A 19,245-nucleotide genomic window follows, 5' to 3' on the forward strand; every position below is an offset into this window, starting at 1 on the left:
TGATCTCTAAACAGCAATTTATGACTCGTATTTGTCATTGTTTCCTAAATATTTAGAATATCATCAGTATCATTATTTAGGGTAGTGAGTTCTAATACTCATAGCTTTGGCAACAGTTTACTTAATCACTGCTGTAACATACAAGGCCCTCTGCGACATGCCGTGGTAAAGAGAAAAACAGCCACCCGCAGGTGCCTGAAGGCTCTGCATTGGAAGCAAGAACTTAAGTGCTATGAATTTCAGAAACCACCTCAAAAGTCTCAGAATCACGTGCCTCATCTCTAAAGCAAGAAGTTAGATGATATGTGTAACTCTTGAGAGGTCTGCATGGTGCCAACCTGTCTGTGCAGTAATCACACAGGGAGGTTATCTGTGAAAATTAGGTAGAGGTTTTAGGACCCCCAATTCCAAAGTCTGATTCAGCCCAAATTTCTGAGATTCATCCATGTTGTTCTGTTTCTTCTTCTTTTTTAGAAATTACTGAGCAGTATTCAATTGAATGAATATACCTGTTCATGCATTCTCTATGGATGGTCATCTGGGCTGCTTGTCGATTTTGGGGATCATGAATAAAGCTGCTGTAAACATTTCTGTGCAAGTCTTTTTGTGGATATATACTTTTTATTTTTTTTGGATCAATACCTATTAGTGCAAATGCTAGGTCATAGGGTGTGTTCAACTTATATGAAATGAATGGGTCTACAATTTTGACATAGTGAAAATAATAATAGTAATAATGAAGCTTAGAATCCCTCTCTTTTTGTTCAAAGTGTAGCCTAGTAGAGATGGCAAACAATGTCATAACCTCAGGCAATCCCAGTCACTCCTGACCTCCTGTCCTCAAAAATTAAGCTCTGGGGCTCTGGTAGATCCTTCTACAGCCAGAGGGATGAAAGCTGTGTGGATAATATCTGCAGGTTAAGGTAGTTTGGGCAGTGCATCGAGAGTCACAGGTAGTAACAGGCACATAAAACCCTTTCATAAATCTTTGCCTCTAGGTTTCTTCGTCAGAAAGGGATACTGACAGACCTAAAACAAGTCATTCTTCACAAAGAGGGCGTTATTAGCAAAGGTTTGATGGCATGCCTGGGTGAAGCCAGCCTCGGTGGTGGGAAGGTTACACAGACTCAGACAATGGTCACTAAGCGGATGTGCCTTCTCTTGCAATATTGCTTCCTCTCAAGTTATCCTTAGTGCCCCTTTCCTTCAGCAGGTAACCAGGCCCCTCTTAAAGGAAAACAGAGACCATTAGAAAGCAACTCTTTCACCTCCTTGCCAGAAACATCCACCTGTCTGTACCCATTCTTCATCTGTCCTTTCCTTATTCCTTCCGATCACAGTGAAGATGGTGTCCCTCCTAAGGTACTCGCCATTCCATTTTCTCAAGGGCCTTGCTGTGTTCTCTCTCATAGCCTCCTCCTTTGTACTGGCTTATTCCCATCACTAAGCCTCTTCCAATTTCTTCTCTCCTGTGAAAGCTAACCTCTCAACACCAGGTACCAGGCTAGTTGTCGTCTTATCTTTCTGGTATCATTACAGTCCAGCCTTCTAAAGGGTTGTCTGCAAAGCCTACTTCCTCTTTCTCATCTGCGTCACCAAGGTCTACCTGGAACCATTTTTATCATAAAGTAGGCATTGCACAATTATTTTTTAAAGTATATGATGGATAGATAGATGGGAGTCCAAGGGTGCAGACGGATGGCTCATCGCCTGAGATTTTGGGTGACTCGCTGCGTTGAGAAACTTATCTTTCTGGGGTGTGTAGGTAATTTGATACATGCTTTCACCTTGAATTAAAGTTACATAGTTAGCAGTCTACCACAAGTAACGAAGTATGACAAGTGGAGAAACGCAGCAGTGTTGCACTGCCCATGAACCCCTCACGTGGGAACGGCTGGTGCTCACCACCCAGGGGTCGCACCTCCGCCACCCCACCGAGGCGGCAGCCCCGACACAGGTCGGCCTTCTGGCGCAACAGTTTACCGCTGCTCCGTGGCCCCGGTCTCCGAGTCGCGGGTGGGGTGAGCGGAAGAGCTGAGCGGCTCCCGGCCAATGGCAGTTCTTGAACTTACACCTACAGACGTCAGCGCGGCTTTGCAAACGGATGTCACACAGCTGGCTCGGAAACGTCTCCTCCCGCCCCAGAAAAGGGGCGTGGGTCCCGCGGCCCCCAAGAAACCGTGGGCGCCCGGAGGGAGGGTCGCGCGCCGCTCCCCGCTCGCCCCGCGCCCTCGCCGGCCGGCCTCCCGGCGGTCCCAGTCCGGCGGTCGTCCCGGGGAGCCGCCAGCACCCCATCCCCGCATCCCCGCCCCGAGCGCGCCGCCGCCGCCGCCGCCGGCTCCGCCCCTCCCCGAGCGGGCCGCGCGCTCCTGCGGCTCCGAGCCGCGTCGCGGGCGCGCGCGCCGCCGGCGGAGCCGCAGTTAAAATGGTCCGAGCGGGACCCCGCGCTCCCCCCGCCGCCGCAGTGACGGACTGAGCCGGTGGGTCAGGCTCGGACCGGCCGCCCAGCCTGCAGGCTCGGTCTCTCCGTCGCGCCCCCAAGCTCGCGCCCCCCGCTCCCCCGGGCCCCTCCGGGCACAGCATGTAGCCCCGACGGGCGCCGAGGCGGCCCCAGCGGACGCCCACCCCCGCCGCGCGTGTGTGCCCGTGTGAGCGTGTGCGCCGGGGGCGACCCGCCGCGCCCGAGCCCGAGCCCGAGCCCGAGCCAGCGAGCGGCCTGCCCCGCTGCCGGGAGCCCACTCTCCGGGCCTCCCACGCCCCGTCCCGGTCCCCCTCCTCGGGGCCTTCTATATGGGCCACCTTCTCTCGAAGGAGCCGCGTAACCGCCCGAGCCAGAAGAGGCTTCGCTGCTGCAGCTGGTGCCGCCGCCGCCGCCCGCTCCTCAGGCTGCCCCGCCGGACCCCGGCCAAGGCGCCCCCGCAGCCGGCGGCGCCCCGGAGCCGGGACTGCTTCTTCCGCGGGCCCTGCATGCTCTGCTTCATCGTGCACAGCCCCGGCGCGCCCGCCCCCGCCGGCCCAGAGGAGGAGCCGCCGCTGTCGCCGCCGCCGCGGGACGGGGCCTACGCCGCGGCCGCCTCCTCGCAGCACCTGGCGCGGCGCTACGCGGCCCTGGCTGCCGAGGACTGCGCCGCCGCCGCCCGCCGCTTCCTGCTGTCCTCGGCCGCCGCCGCCGCCGCCGCCGCCTCGGCCTCGTCGCCGGCCTCCTGCTGCAAGGAGCTGGGGCTGGCCGCGGCCGCCGCCTGGGAGCAGCAGGGCCGCAGCCTCTTCCTGGCCAGCGTGGGGCCCGTGCGCTTCCTGGGGCCGCCCGTCGCCGTGCAACTCTTCCGGGCGCCGACGCCGCCGCCGCCGCCGCCGGCCGAGCCCCCCACGCCCCCCGAGATGGTGTGCAAGCGGAAGGGGGCCGGGGTTCCCGCCTGCACCCCCTGTAAGCAGCCCCGCTGCGGCGGTGGGGGCTGCGGCGGCGGCGGCGGCGGCGGCGGCCCCGCGGGGGGAGGCGCCTCGCCTCCCCGGCCCCCCGATGCCGGGTGTTGCCAGGGCTCCGAGCAGCCGCCGCCTCTCTGCCCCCCGCCCTCCTCTCCCACTTCCGAAGGTGCCCCCTCCGAGGCTGGCGGGGACGCTGTCCGAGCTGGGAGCACCGCCCCCTCGCCTGCCCAGCAGCAGCAGGAATGCGGCGACACGGACTGTCAGGAGCCCCGCGAAAACCCTTGCGACTGTCATAGGGAGCCGCCCCCCGAAACCCCAGACATCAACCAGCTGCCGCCATCCATCCTGCTCAAGGTGGGTCTGGGCGAATGGCGCAGGGAGGCGCGCGTTCCCCCAACCCGGCCCCTCCTCGGGGTTTTCTCTCTCCTCCCTCTGAGCGCTGAGGAGGGGGCTGGCTCCCCGACGGCCAGAGACGTCCAGAGGGGAGACTGGGAAACCCATGGGGAGGATGCTTATGGCCTACTTTTTGAAGTTAGAAAAACTTGGAATCTCTTGAATGTCTTTTAATAGCTCGGGTTTGTTAGGCACAGTTCAGGGTTCATCTGTTGTTAGATTGCCAGCCCAAGTGGTTTAGAAACTATTTGTAAGGTTTCTGTGACATGTTTTTATTAATTGAGCAACTTGCCCTTACTGGGTATAGACTTTACATATTAAAACTCGAAAGTTTTCCTAGCTACTTTCAGGTTTGATAGATGCTAGTTGATGTCAATAAGAGTTAACTTTTTTGAACATTTACTGTGATCAGGCACTGTGCCAGAGTTTTATATACATAGTATCTAATTTAATTCTCCAGTTACCGCTGTGAGACAGGACATTGGTAAGCTAAAGTTAATAAGATTGTATTGCATGTCTGAAAGTTGCTAAGAGAGATCTTAAAAGTTCTTACAAGAAAAAAAAAGAAAAATTTCTAACTAGGTATGGTGATGGATGGTAACTAGACTTAATTGTGGTGATCATTTTGTAATGTATACAAATACTGAATCATTATGTTGTACCTGAAAATAATATAATATTACATGTCACTTCTACCTCAATAAAAAATAAAGAAAAGAAAAATTATGCCCCCTATCCAAAGAATCTTTAAGGTTTAGAAATATATGGATATCAGCCCAGTAGTGATTAATTCAGATTATATCAATAATATGACATACATTTTCTGGTAATTAATAGCTTAGTTCTGTTGTCCAGATCTGCCACTTAAGATCAAGAATATTAAGTTTGGTATTGGCCTGTGTGGTACAGTTGGTTGGGCATCATCCCATACACTGAAAGGTTACTGGTTCAATTCCCAGTCAGGGCACATGCCCAGGTTTCAAGCTTGATCCCTGGTAGGGGGTGTACAGGAGGCAGCCTATCAATGTTTTGCTCTCACATTCATGTTTCTCTCTCTCTCGCTAAAGCTAAATATCACTAAGAAAATCTTTAAAATAAAGAATATGAAATTTGTTTTCAATCCAGGTCATGACTACAAGTCACTGCTGATTCCCAGTATCCATTCCCCTTATATTCTTTTTAATAGTAACAGAATCCACCATGTTTTAGCGAGGCATGTGACCACTTGATTAGACACTACTTCTTAGACTCGTGTGGATAGGTGTGGCTGTGTAACTAAGATTTAGGTTGGAAGCTGTGAGTGGAAGCACTGTGTACAACCTTCAAGTCATACCATACAAGGCAGCTGCTTGTCCTTTGCTTCCTTCTCTCTTTTCCAAGGGCAAACTACCGGGATTAGAAGAGTCGGCCATCTTTCACACTATGAAAGATGTGAGGGCAGTGATGGAAAAGCAACAAGATTTCAGATGATAGGTCCTGGATTTTCTACATCCTTAATGGACTTCGGACTTCTGTCACGTTCAAGCCATTGCTCATGGGTTCTCTGTTAAAGTACGCCATTTCCTGGCTTGATGTACGTGCCATCCAGTTTTTCAGTGTCATCCCTCCCCCCTCCCCCCCCTTGGAGTTTTCTTTATTCTTCAAACATGTTGTTCCGGGTCAGTTCTTTACAGACCCATGTTCTTTTTTCTTCAAAATGACCTTTGAAATGCTTTTTCTTGAATCTCATATTATCCAAAGATAACTCAGAACTGCCTTTGACTATTTCATCTTAAAGCCAGTGAACAAATTTCATGTCTTAGTGCCTCCCACAGAATCCTAGGGACACGTGCACAGATGTTTGTTACGAAGATAGCTTGGGGAAGAGTGGTAATTTTCTGAGGAGTTAGGATATGGGTGAGATAGCATTTTAATGACAAAGAAAAGCAGGAATCTTTTAAAAAAATTAATATATTTTTATTGATTTCGGAGAGGAAGGGAGAGGGAGAGAGAGATAGAAACATTAATGATGAGAGAGAATCATTGATCAGCTGCCTCCTGCATGCTCCACCCTGGGGATTGAGCCCACAACCCAGGCATGTGCCCTGACTGGGAATTGAACCGTGACCTCCACGCTCAACCACTGAGCCACTCTGGCTGGGTGAAAGCAGGAATCTTTAAACATGTTATCTATATCTGTGCAACATACTATGTCAGGACTTAGAAGTCTAAAACCACAAACATTTATTATTTTACATTTTGTGTGGTTTTGGAATTCCCACGTGGCTTAGCTGGGTCCTTAGTATTCTGTCTTTTTACTTTTATCCATCTTTACTGGTACTGGTTTTATCTTTCCTTTACCCACTTAGTGAATTTCCTTTCCCCTGGATGAAGAAGACTCATCTAGATCCACTTAGATTTAGTCAATTACTTGTGGTTTATAACAATCATCTCACTTTTACATGAGAGAAAACTAATGTTTCAAGACGGTACTGTCCAAAGTGAAACATATTTTAAATAAGGTGCTTCTTTGTTGTAATGACCATGGTCCACATATTTTCTGTTTGTTAAGGGAAAAATTAGCCCTTTAAATCCATGTAGTGATTTAATTGTACACAGATGATTTAGTCTCTCTAAATCCCAGTTTTCTCATGTGTGAAATGAGGAGGATGAGCATAAAAATATCCATAAGGGAGGAACTTCCAGCTATGGATGCATGAAGAGTTTGGTGACTCCTCTCTACAAAAAAACAAATGTAAAACTGGACAAAATTGCCCTAAATTATTTGGGCTTTGGAAATTGACCAAAGGCAGACAACATATTCTTTTTCTTAGGGAAACTGCTAGAGCTTCAGGTGAGAAGAGTGGAAGTCTACATTCTTGCATGAGGCCCCTTCTGTAACCCCCTGCCCCAGTACTTTTGGCAAAAACGAGAGTTTGGAAGACCAGCATCTTTGATGCCAGAGAGGCTAAGTCAGTTTGGGGCAATGAGTAAACCTGTATTTGTCAACTAAAAGTGATGAACTTGGTGGAGAACAAACAGGGAAAATCCACATATTTGTAAGACTCTGGTTTTGGTGCCAGTGGGATGAGTGGGGGATCAGCTAGGAACTTAACAGGCAGACCTTGGAAATAAGACAACCATAGAAGGATAAGCTCTCCATCTTAATTTCTGGCTTACTGTGAAACTACTGACATTGCGGGAGGCCCTGGGAGTGTCTAGCAGAAAGCAGGGGCCAAAGCCGACTTGAAAATGGCTAAGCCTGAATGTGCTCTTTCCAACCCACACAGAGATTATGGATCTCCACAAATACATTGTGTTTCAATTGCCTGGAGTATTCAGTGCAGTAACATGCAGCACAGATTTGTAGCCTTGGAGCAGTAGGCTATACCATATAGGCTAGGTGTGTAGTCGGTTATACCATCCAGGTTTGTGTAAATGCACTCTATGATATTTACATGACAAAATTACCTAATGACACATTTCGCAGAATGTATTCCTGTTAAGTGATTTGTGACTGTGTTTAGTTACATTCTTAGCATTTGCCCCGAGTTTATAATTAACAGCATAATTTATAACAATTTCATTTTGATTAATATTGTTCGGTTGGTCTGAAGCCTGTTGATGGGAGTGTCCTTGGTCAGAAATGCCTACAGTGCTTGCCCAGGCACAACTCTGTCCTAGCAAGCTCGAGACATTACCTCCAGCAGGGCCCTTATTTATGTTTGGGCCTGCTCTTTTGGTTCTTAATCATGATTGCAGGATACACTTTAGCAAGGAACCATCGGGGAACTTTGAGGGACAAGATTTATTACTTGCAGATTCTGGAGGGCATAGGGTACACTCAAGGCCCACATAACCAGGTCATAGTTAGAGAGATAATGTGGAATTGGGGCTCTGCCTTTAGTAAGGTTCAAGGGTGGGGTGTCTAGGGTTTTGCGGGTTTACTTTAATGGGCAAACTTAAAGCAAAAGAGCAGGAATTAGGGCAGGAATTAGAGCAGGACGAGAGAAATGATGCCACTCTAGGTTACCCAGGCCTTTCTGAAGGTCAGACCTTCATGGGTGGTGGTGACCTAGTTCCTTATCTGGTTGTTTTGCTAGTAGCTGTGTCATATAACTAACAATATGCTTATTCAAGATTGATGTATTTTGAAATAGATGTCTTGGCAATCAAAAGCTTGATGTCAGGCATTTAAACTACAAATACCAATTTAGTGTTAATTTTTCCCTTAACAAATAGAAAATATGTGGACCATGGTCATTACAACAAAGAAGCACCTTATTTAAAATATGTTTCACTTTGGACAGTACCGTCTTGAAACATTAGTTTTCTCTCATGTAAAAGTGAGATGACTGTTATAAACCACAAGTAATTGACTAAATCTAAGTGGATCTAGATGAGTCTTCTTCATCCAGGTGAAAGGAAATTCACTAAGTGGGTAAAGGAAAGATAAAACCAGTACCAGTAGAGATGGATAAAAGTAAAAAGACAGAATACTAAGGACCCAGCTAAGACACGTGGGAATTCCAAAACCACACAAAATGTAAAATAATAAAAATCCAGGGGCCATCACAACTGAAACAACTGTACGGACGACTGAACAACAGGCTGCGTGGGGCGACAAGGCTGGCAGGGGGGTTAGTAAGGGACGACCAAATGACTGAACAGCAGGCTGTGTGGGGCGACCAGGCCAGCAGGGGGGTTGGTGAGGGACGACCAAATGACTGAACAGCAGGCTGCATGGGGCCACCAGGCCAGCAGGGGGTTTAGTGAGGGACGACCAAACAACTGAACAGCAGGCTGCATGGAGAGACCAGGCCAGCAGGGGGGAAAGTTGGGGGCAACCAGACCGGTGGGGGGACAGTTGGGGGTGAACAGGCTGGCAGGGGGGTAGTTGGGGGCGACCAGGCCAGCTTGGGGGGGGGCAGTTAGGGGTGATCAGGCAGGCAGGCAGGTGAGCAGTTAGGAGCCAGCAGTCCCAGATTGTGAGAGGGATGTCTGACAGTTGGACATCCCTCTAGGGGTCCGGATTGGTGCAGGCTGGGCTGAGGGGACCCTGCCCCCCCATGCACGAATTTCGTGCACCAGGCCTCTAGTGGTATATAAAAAATGTTTTTATGTTTATGTTGTTATTGCTGTATATGTTTTGTGTCAATACGATTAACATATTATTTTATGTGGTTGTCTTTTCAATCCTTTAGAATTGGAGTAAAAGCCAAAAATACATTAATACTGAATTTTATATTTACCTGCATAAATAATTACCTTTATTGGTGTTCTTTATTTTTTTGGGTGTGCTTTCAAGCTACCGTGCTTTCAAGTGCTCCTTCATTTCAGTCTGAAGGATTCCCTTTAGCATTTCTTATAAGTAGGTCTACTTGTAATAAAATCCCTCAGTATTCATTTATCTGGAAATATCTTAATTTCGCCTTCATCTTTGAAGGATAATTTTGCTAGATATAGAATTCCTGGTTTAGAGTTTTTCTTTCAGCGCTTTAAGTATGTTATCCCACTGCCTGCTGGCTTACATGGTTTCTGATGAGAAATCAGATGTTAATCTGATTGAAAGTCTTTTGTATATAATGAATTGCTTTTCTCTGGCTGCTTTCAGGGTTCTCCCTTTGTCTTCTGACAATTTGATTATAATGTGTCTTAGGTAGATCTCTTTGAGTTAATCCTATTGGGATTCATTGAGTTTTATGAATGTCTAGATTTATCAGATTTGCCAGAGATCAGAAATGTTATGCTTAGACTGAAATTTCTATCTCATTTTCCTTGGCCTGTGATTCCATTGTTACCTCAGTTTTCAAAGACTTTGCTGTGCAACTTTGGGTTTCTTCTGCACATGTGTAGCTTTGTGGTTAACTCGGGTTTTTTTTTTTTTTTTTTTTTGTCACTTCTGTCACTGAATTAGGGGTGCTCTTTCCAGATCTCTCCTTTGATCATTCCTTCACACTCTTTGACCTAGTGATCTCTTTTCCTGGTTCTCTAGATAGAAAGATGGAGTTTTCCTCAGAGTTATATCATGTGTTATATGCCTGTGCTGCTATATGGATTTGCAGAACTTGGGCTGTTTACATGATGAAGCAGCAAGAAAAAGGTAATGGAGGTTCCTCTCAGACTCTTTGGTCCACAGAGTTTTTTTCCTGGTTCTTCTCATCAAAAGATGGGCTTACGGGAATTTTAGGTGCCTGCATAGCTGCTACATTGCAGCTCTGTGACTGAGGCTGAATTTGGGACATGGCCAGTTGAGAGAATAGGGAAAAGTGAAAGAAAAGAAAACCCAAAAATGGTTTTCTTCCCACATTCTCTGTTTCACAGAGGCCCTCCTTCTGTCCAGAGAGATGACTTTCTCTTTTTGTTTTCTTTAGTTATGCCTGCCATGTAGTTCTGAGCAGGGGCCATCCTCAGTTCCACACTGATAGAGAAAAGGAAAAATAACATAGGAAACTCATTTCTGTTATTGGTCATTCTTTAAGTTTGGCTCACCTCCCCAATCCATATGTTATTAATCTTTTGGAGTCCCGAGGTAATTGCATTTGCTATGTTGTCCAGTGGTTTTAGTTGTCATGAATGGAGGTGAAGAACTGTAGTGGGCTTAACTACATCTCTGCCAGTGATTCTGAAGCCTATTTCCACTTTATCCTTAGAGGACAAAAAATAGTTGTGAAGGAACAGCAGTTGGTAGTTGTTTTCCCAATGCTCTAGATTTAAACATAGTAGAGATCCTAGCTTAGATTTCTGTAACATTTGACTGTATAGAGGTATCATTTTAGGTCACAGTTATAAGAATCATACTATTTACTCTGTTCCAGATGCTGTTCCAAAAACTTTGTTTACTCCTTTAGTCCTCACAATAACTCCATCAAGAAAAACTATATTATTACCATTTTATAGATAAGGAGCTTGAGGTACAGAGAAGTTAGGTAATTTGCCCAAGATTACATAGATAATAAGTGGTAAAGCCATAATTCGAACCAGATAAAACAATATAGTGTAGAGCACCTGTTCTTATTAAAATTTTCAAATTTTATTTAATATTATGGAAATCTTCACGTACAGACCAAAGTAATAAATATTGAACTCCTCATGTATCATTCCACTAATTTCAATAGTTTTTCAGTATTTTGCCTTTTTTAGTTTATTTATCTTTTGCTGTTTTTTATTTTTTATCCCCCCCTGCCCTGACCCATATCTTTTGCTATTTTTTTATTAAAGTATTGGAAAGCAAATTTTATATATCACTTCACCATAAACACTAAAGTTGTATCTAAAATGGATAATAACTTTAAAAAATAATATAACCACAGTAACACTATAACCACAATAATATTATAATAACCTAAAAAGTTAGAAATAATTTTTGTTAAATCATTTACTATCTCTTTTATGTTCAGTTTTATCTGATTTTCTCTGAAGTATCTTATAGTTGGTTCAATTCAGGATCTCAATATGGTCCACAATTGTATTTGTGATAATGTCTCTGAATTTTAAAAAATCAATATTGGTCCTAACCCTGACCATTGAAAAATAATTTTTACTTTTAAAACTCTTTTAAAAATAAGCATTTAATTTTGGAATAATTTTAGGCAGAAAAGTTACAAAGGTAGTACAGACTCCTCATATACTCCTCACGCACTTTCAGTTTCCCCTAAATTAGTTTTCTTACATTACTACCATACCTTTGCCGAAGTGTGAGATCAGCATTGATCCCACAACATGTTTTTGTGCTTTAAAGTAAATAGCCTTTTTCCAGTTTAGGATGGCATTAGTTGTCATTCCTCCTTATTCTCCTCTTGTCTTTGATACTTTCTCAGCCTTTCTTTGTTTTTCGTGATCTTGGTTTTTTGAGGCGTCCTCATCACATATTTTGTAGGATGTTCTATATTTGGGATAAGTGATAGTTTTCTTGGGATTAGATTGGGTTTATGAAATTCTGGAAAAAATATCATCAAGATAAAATGTCCTTTTTATGACATTAAAAAAAATCATATAAAAAGTTCACCTGGTTCTAAGGTCAAAACTATAAAACAAGGTATCTTCAGAGTAGTCTCACTTTCATCCCTTTCTCCTTCCTAGCCTTTTTTCCCTTCCCTTAAAGCTGAGTATTTTTAAAATTAGTTTTTGGCCTATCCTTTTAATTTTTTTAAATGTTGGCAAACACACACACACACACACACACACACACACACACACACGTACACACTCACACATGCATACACACATGCACGCACGTATCCCCCTGCTCTCCTTTGTTCCTTTTCTTACGTGAAAGGTAATGTTGGTCCATGTTTTTTACTCCCATACCATGTTTTTCTCTTTAGGACAGTCTCTAACAATGACTCTTCTAATAATGGCTACTTGTATTCAACATGTTTTTATGCTTTAAAGTTAATTTTTTTCTGACAAATAAAAGCCTTTAAAATGTTTAAGCATATACATGGCTTCTTTTATATTCACAGATATTTTCCAATTTATCCCTGGATGAACGTTGCCTTTCTGCATCGTTGGTTTGCAAGTACTGGCGTGACCTTTGTTTAGATTTCCAGTTTTGGAAGCAGCTGGATCTTAGTAGTCGTCAGCAGGTATATGTAATCTAATTCTCAGAAACACTCAATTGGATTTATTAAAAAAACTTTATTCCTCTTCAGAAATTACATCTTTCATGTTGTAGTTTCTCAAGATAATTCAAATGACTATAATCTGTAATTCTGTGCTTTAGTATTTTTGTATGTGAATTTAAGTTAAAAACTAGGTTCTTATGATCAAGAAGATAATTTCTAATATGGATTGATAATTTTGGGTTGCTTCTTAATCCTCTTAGTTTTATTCCTGTCCATTTTCCTGTTTCATTACCCCTTTAAAACAATTAAAGTTTCCCTTTTTTGGAAGGGTCATATCATGAATAACAGTTTAATAGTAGAAAATGATGGCAAATGTTTATGTAGTACTGCCGATGTGTCATATACTGTTCTACTGGCTTTTACATACTAATTCATTTTATCTTCTTAATAACCTTATGAGTTGCACTATTATTATCCCTATTAATATATTATTATTATTATTATATTAATAATACTAACCTTATACTGTTATTATAGATGAAGTAATAGAAGCAAAATGGGATAAGATAACTTATTTGTTTTAATTTTACTTATGAAGAATTTTCTAATCCTCCTCATTGCCTGGCTGCCCAAAATGTTTATATGCTGGCATACGTTAAGAAAAAAAAGAGTTAATAGTGCTTATTGCAAACCATTTGCAATTCTTTCTTTAAACTTGTTTGCCAATACTTGACATTGGAAATATATAAAAATATCCAATAAGAATAGGATTTTTTTAGAGTACTAAAATTGCTCTAAATCCTTCTATGATATTGTTAGTAGTGGTGTGCTGGTAAATGTGTAACAACAGGCTTTTGAAAATGAATGAACAAATAAAAAGCCCTAATTTGTAATATTTGCCATTTCCTGTGATATGAATACTCTGACTGTAAATTTCAAGCTACCAATGTGATGTCACTGCATGTAGTGATGTCATCGATTTGGAAAGAAGTACATCTTATGAGTTGGAATAAGCCAACTCCAACATAACCACTATCACTCAAGAAATTCCAAGGTTTTAGGAGTTCTGTTCAAGGACCCAGAGACAAAAGCCAAATATGTTTTTTATTATACCACAGTTCTTGTTATGCTTTAATGTTAAGTAGAAAGATTTTCTTTCAATTGTGGTTTTCATGCAATAATCTAATTATATTGTTTATTGGGGGAAATTTAATAAAACAATAGAAAATAAGTTTCTACATAAAATTTATTGCTTTTTTTTCCTCTCACAGGTCACTGATGAATTATTGGAAAAAATTGCATCAAGGAGTCAAAATATAATTGAAATCAACATTTCTGATTGTCGCAGTATGTCTGATACTGGCGTATGTGTTCTAGCATTTAAGTGTCCTGGACTTCTTAGGTATACAGCCTACAGGTGTAAACAGCTTTCTGACACCTCCATTATTGCGGTTGCCTCTCACTGCCCTTTACTTCAGAAAGTTCATGTGGGCAACCAGGACAAACTAACTGATGAAGGACTCAAACAGGTAAATTTTAGCATCTAAACTCAAAATGTCTTCTTGTAGCAGCACTTTAAAAGATTGTTGTGTTAAAAATAATACCAAGAGACTAAAAGAAGTTGTCCTTTTTTAATGCATACATGAATATTTGTTTGGGTTAGTGTGCAGTTGTTATAATTGATAAATTAACACGCTTGTGTTTTGGAGTGAGTACCTGAACTTCTGTAACCAACCATTTTTTTAAAAATTTATTTTTTGTTACTTAAATTTTGTACCAAATTTTGCTTTAGGTAACAATAGTATGCAGTTTAGGTTAGCATGGAGCTTTAAAAATTAACCTTTAATTTTCCTTTTATGTTACTAAACTAGAGGCCTGTGCACGAAATTCGTGCACGGAGTGGGCGGGTGTCCCTCAGCCCAGCCTGCACGCTCTCCAATCTGGGACTCCTCCAGGGATGTCCGACTGCCCGTTTAGGCCCGATCCAGGACTGCTGGCTCCCAACTGCTCGCCTGCCTGCCTGCCTGATTGCCCCTAACCGCTTCTGCCTGCCAGCCTGATCACCCCCTAACCACTCTCCTGACAGCCTGATCAGCACATAACTGCTCCCCTGCTGGCCGATTGCCCCTAACTGCCCTCCCCTGTCAGCCTGATCGCCCCTACCTGCCCTCCCCTGCCGGCCTGGTCACCCCTAACTGCCCTCCCCTGCAGGCCTGGTCCCCCCACACCTGCCTCCCCTTCAGGCCTGGTAACCCCCAACTACCCTCCCCTGCAGGCCTGGTCCCCCCCAACTGTCCTCCCCTGCAGGCCTGGTCCCCCCCAAACTGCCCTCCCCTGCAGGCCCGGTCACCCCTAGCTGCCCTCCTCTGCTGGCCTGATCGCCCACAACTGCCCTCCTCTGCTGCTGGCCATCTTGTGTCCACATGGGGGCGGCCATCTTGTGTGTTGGAGTGATGGTCAGTTTGCATATTACCTCTTTGTTAGATAGGGTAACTTGCTTATATGCTTTGAAATATCTGTTTTAAGGTATAACTGAAGTATAAAATGAAATAGGGAGTAGAATATGAAGAAAAAGGTGATAATTATCCATATTTATTAGCTTAATAATTGGATTAAAAATAGTATCATAATATATTTTATGTTTGATCCACTCCCTTTGGCAATGGTTTTTAAGGTTTCTTGTCAATGAATATTGAATAGATTCTATGTGGCAAACTCTGGATTTGTGAAAATTTTGAATATTTGATAGTGTTCCTATTACTATACTAGGTACTTTTTGTACTTTTACATTTAGCTCTTGCAATAACTTTGCAAAATAGTTGATATTAAACTCATTTTGTAAAGGAAGAAATTAGGGCATAGAGAGATTGATGAGTTTGCCTAATGTTTAGCAAGTGGTTGAGCTGAGAATTAGCCTGGATTCTCCAAAGCTACTATTGTCTTTCCACATTTCCAGCCAGTAGACTGTACTCTTCTGGACCTTGAATAAGGAAGAGGCCATGCACATTACCACTCTTCCTACTGTACCCTTGACCAACATATTTTGAAAGAATTCATTAATAATTCCATTTAAGAACTTTGTCAGGAATAATATTTAAATTTAGAATTGCGATGCACTTCCCAATAAAAAAGAGTGTCAGTAAAGTCCTAGATTTAAATCTGATCTGAGATGAACTTAGAAATAAAAATGAAGATCCCTAAATTTAAAGACTACATATGAATTAACTGACAACTTTTGAGACTAAGTAAATCTTCCCTAGAATGGTGAGGTATTTTAGAACCCATTAATTTATGATAGATTAGATGTTTGCTTCAGATTTGCATGGTGTCTGAATTATGAATTAGTTATATATAAGGTAGTAATCTAATAGAATTAGTAAAACAATCTGAATATTTTTCATTCTGAAGTAATTCTTTTAAGTGACTGTCTTACATTAAGTAATTACATAGTAACCTTATTGCAGTGTGGAGAGTAATAATTTCCTATGCTTAAGACTATGCAATAGCAAGGGTCTCCTATTTTAGTCTCTTTCTTCTGATGAAATGCTATTGTGGTATAGTAGAAAGAAAATGCCTTTTCTATATATATAATAGAAATAAAAGTTTTATGAAGAAGTGTGTAGCTTTATGTACAGCACACATTGATATTTTCTATTCTATACTACAGGGTGGGCAAAAGTAGGTTTATAGTAACATTGTGACATTCTTTTGAGTTAATAAAGCTATTGTAATAGTCGTAACCTGCATGTACTTTTTAAAAAAATATATTTTTATTGATTTCAGAGAGAAAGGGAGAGGGAGAGAGAGACAGGGACATCAATGATGAGAGAGAATCACTCATTGACTTCTTCCTGCACACCCCACACCAGGGATCGAGCCTGCAACTTCAGCATGTGCCCTGACCGGGAATTGAACCATTAACTCCAGGTTCATAGGTCAACATTCAACTACTGAGCCGCGCTGGCTGGGCCTGCATATTTTTTTTTTCCATACAAATAACTATAAACTTACTTTGCCTACCCCTGTATTATTTTAAATAAATATTGGCCTTGATCCACTTAGGAAATTAATTTCATGACCCAGTGATATTTGATAAGTTCTGCTGTGGAAGTGTATTATAATTTTAGTGAATTAACAACTTAAAAATATCTATATAATAAAGAGCCAGGGTCATAACGACCATTATGACCGAAGGCTCAACCAGACCGGAAGTCAGTGCTGGGTTGCTGTGGTGACCCAGCACTGACTGGGGCCACTGCCGGCGCCCCGACCCAGCACTGACTGCCTAGGGGGCTGCGGATCAGGCCCAGAGAGAGGCCTGCAGAGAGAGAGGCAGGGCCTGATCTGTAGCCTCTGTGGCAGCCGTTGATCAGAACTTGCCTCTTTCTCTCCCTGCCTGGCCAACAGCTGCGCCTCCATTTCTCTCTAGGCCTCCACTGGGGCTGCTGATCAGCTCCGCCTTTCTGATCAGAGACACTGGCATAGAAACTGACCAATCAGAACCAAACCTGGATGAATATAGGGAGCCAATGGCTGCCTAGGAGGCAGAGCTTTTGATGCTGACTGGCATAGAAACTGACCAATCAGAACAAAATCTGGGTGAATGTAAGGAGCCAATGGCTGCCAAGGAGGCAGAGCTTTTGATGCTGACTGACATAGAAACTGACCAATCAGAACCAAATCTGGGTCAACTGTGAGGGGCCAATGGCTACCCAGGGGGTGGAGCTTTTGATGCTGACTGGCATAGAAACTGACCAATCAGAACCAAATTGGCTGGCAGAGGAGGGCAGTTGGGGGTGAGATCAGGCTGGCAGGGGAAGGCAGTTGGGGGCGAGATCAGACTGGCAGGGGAGGGCAGTTAGGAGTGATCAGGCAGACAGAGGCAGTTAGGGATGATCCAGCTGGCAGAGGAGAGCAGTTTGGGGCAAGATCAGGCTGGCAGCGGAGGGCCGTTGGGGGCAACCAGGTTGGCAGGGAAGGGCAGTTGGGGGCGAGATCAGGATGGCAGGGGAGGGAAGTTGGGGATAAGATCAGGCCAGCAAGCAGCAAGGGAGGGCAGTTAGGGGCAATCAGGCAGGCAGAGAGGTTAGGGACAATCAGGCAGGCAGGCAGAAGGGTTAGGGTCAATCAGGCAGGTGAGTGGTTAGGAGCCAGTGGTCCCAGATTGTGAGAGGGGTGTCTGACCGCCGGTTTAGGCCCACAGGGATTGGGCCTAAACTGGCTGTTGGACATCCCCCAAGGGGTCCCCTATTGGAGTGGGTGCAGGCTGGGCTGAGGGAACCTCCCCCCCGTCCGTGTACAAATTTTGTGCACCGGGCCTCTAGTATAATAAACTAGTGACCCGGTGCATGAAATTTGTGCACATTAAAAGGGGATTAATTAGAGGAAATAATTTAATATTGCTATTTGCCCTTTATAATAGAAGTGTCAGAGATGAAATAAAATTAGTAAAATGTATATGAAAACCTTCTTCCTGTCAGAGTCTGGGGCTCACCACGGGACCCAGAGTCAAGTTCCCGCCCACCCACATGCACCTCAAAATCGTGTGAGACCCAGACCCGGTCGGCCCCCCCCCCACCCCTCCATTGGGCTAGATCCAGACCTGGCCATTCCCAACCTTGTCAAGCCCTGCCAGGCAGGGGGCGTAGCCTCAGGTCCCCTGGCCCGGCGCCAGGACCGGGGCTGTGGCCTGAGGTCCCCCAGCCCAGACCGGGGTGGGGGGCATGCCTTGAGGTCCTCCGTCAAACCCCACCAGGTGGGGGACACAGCCTGAGATCCCCTGTCAAGCCCCGCTGGGTGGGGGTGCATGGCCTGAGGTCCCCCGACAAGTCCCACCAGGTGGGGAGGGGTGCAGCCTCAGGTCCCCCAGCCCAGCACTGGGAGGGGGGTGCAGCCTCAGGTCCCCCATCAAGCCCTGCTGGGCGAGGGTATGGCCTGAGTTCCACTGAACCAGCACTGGAGGTGCACCTTGAGGTCCCCCGTCAAGCCCCGCTGGGTGGGGGGCACGGCCTGAGGTCCCCTGTCAAGCCCCATGGGGGTGCAGCGGGGGAGGGTGTAGCCTCAGGTCCCTGCTGATTGCTTGTTAAGGCTCCTTATGGGAACTTGGCCTCAGCTGTGGGTGCAGCCATCTTTGTGATGGAGTGATGGTCAATTAGCATATTCCCTCTTTATTCGATAGGATAAAAGGCCTAGAATGAACTATTTATAATTTATGAATTTTCTTGGGATTATTATTTTGTTACTCATAAACATAGAAATTATTGAATTGCTGTTTCTACAGATCAAGTTGCAAGGTGTTTTTTTTCTCTCCTGTTAGTAAACACTGACAAATGTTTTAGAATGCAATGCATATACTTTATTGATAATGTTTTACAGTGTATTTCCATCATAACTATAATTTTAATTGACTTTAGCGAATACTATGTGAAAGTGTTTTTGTTTTTTTTTGAGTTCTGTTTACAAAATCAGTTACATAAAGTATTTCTATTTGGAGTTCTAAGGGATCTAAAATTTAATATTTTAATAATTGCATTTTACTTAATAATATTTCTCAAACTTATGGTGAAATGCCTAAAAGTCAGGCTGTTTTTGGCTGAATACTGTGTGTTGTTGTTTTTTTTTTTTTTAAAATACCACTGTGAATATTGGTATTTTTCTTTTTATAAAAATAACTGCTAATAATTGTTCCAATGGAATATATTTCTATCATGCTCATCTCATAAAACTACAATCACATATTATGGGGAAGAAACAGCTAGTTAATTAAAAATAGTAGGTTATTTCAGTTTTTTTAGTATTATATTACCATCTGGCCCTTGCCAGACAACAAGAGATATCAGTAGCCAAAGTATTCAAATCAATCTAAGAAATTGTATCCTTTAAA

At 44.0% G+C, this 19,245-nt stretch overlaps 1 protein-coding gene across 1 annotated transcript in view; it reads left to right on the plus strand.

The window, feature by feature from the left end:
- Window positions 1–2,367: 2,367 nt before the first annotated feature.
- Window positions 2,368–19,245, plus strand: part of FBXL17 (F-box and leucine rich repeat protein 17) — a 467,471-nt gene continuing 450,593 nt past the window's right edge. The window contains exons 1-3 of the mRNA XM_028149688.2: window positions 2,368–3,777; window positions 12,261–12,383; window positions 13,634–13,891. Of these exons, the coding sequence (XP_028005489.2) occupies window positions 2,791–3,777; window positions 12,261–12,383; window positions 13,634–13,891 (1,368 nt within the window). The 5' untranslated portion in view covers window positions 2,368–2,790. The remainder of the gene's footprint in view (window positions 3,778–12,260; window positions 12,384–13,633; window positions 13,892–19,245) is intronic.

This window comes from Eptesicus fuscus, chromosome 4 (assembly GCF_027574615.1).
Source record: "Eptesicus fuscus isolate TK198812 chromosome 4, DD_ASM_mEF_20220401, whole genome shotgun sequence".
NCBI lineage: Eukaryota > Metazoa > Chordata > Mammalia > Chiroptera > Vespertilionidae > Eptesicus > Eptesicus fuscus.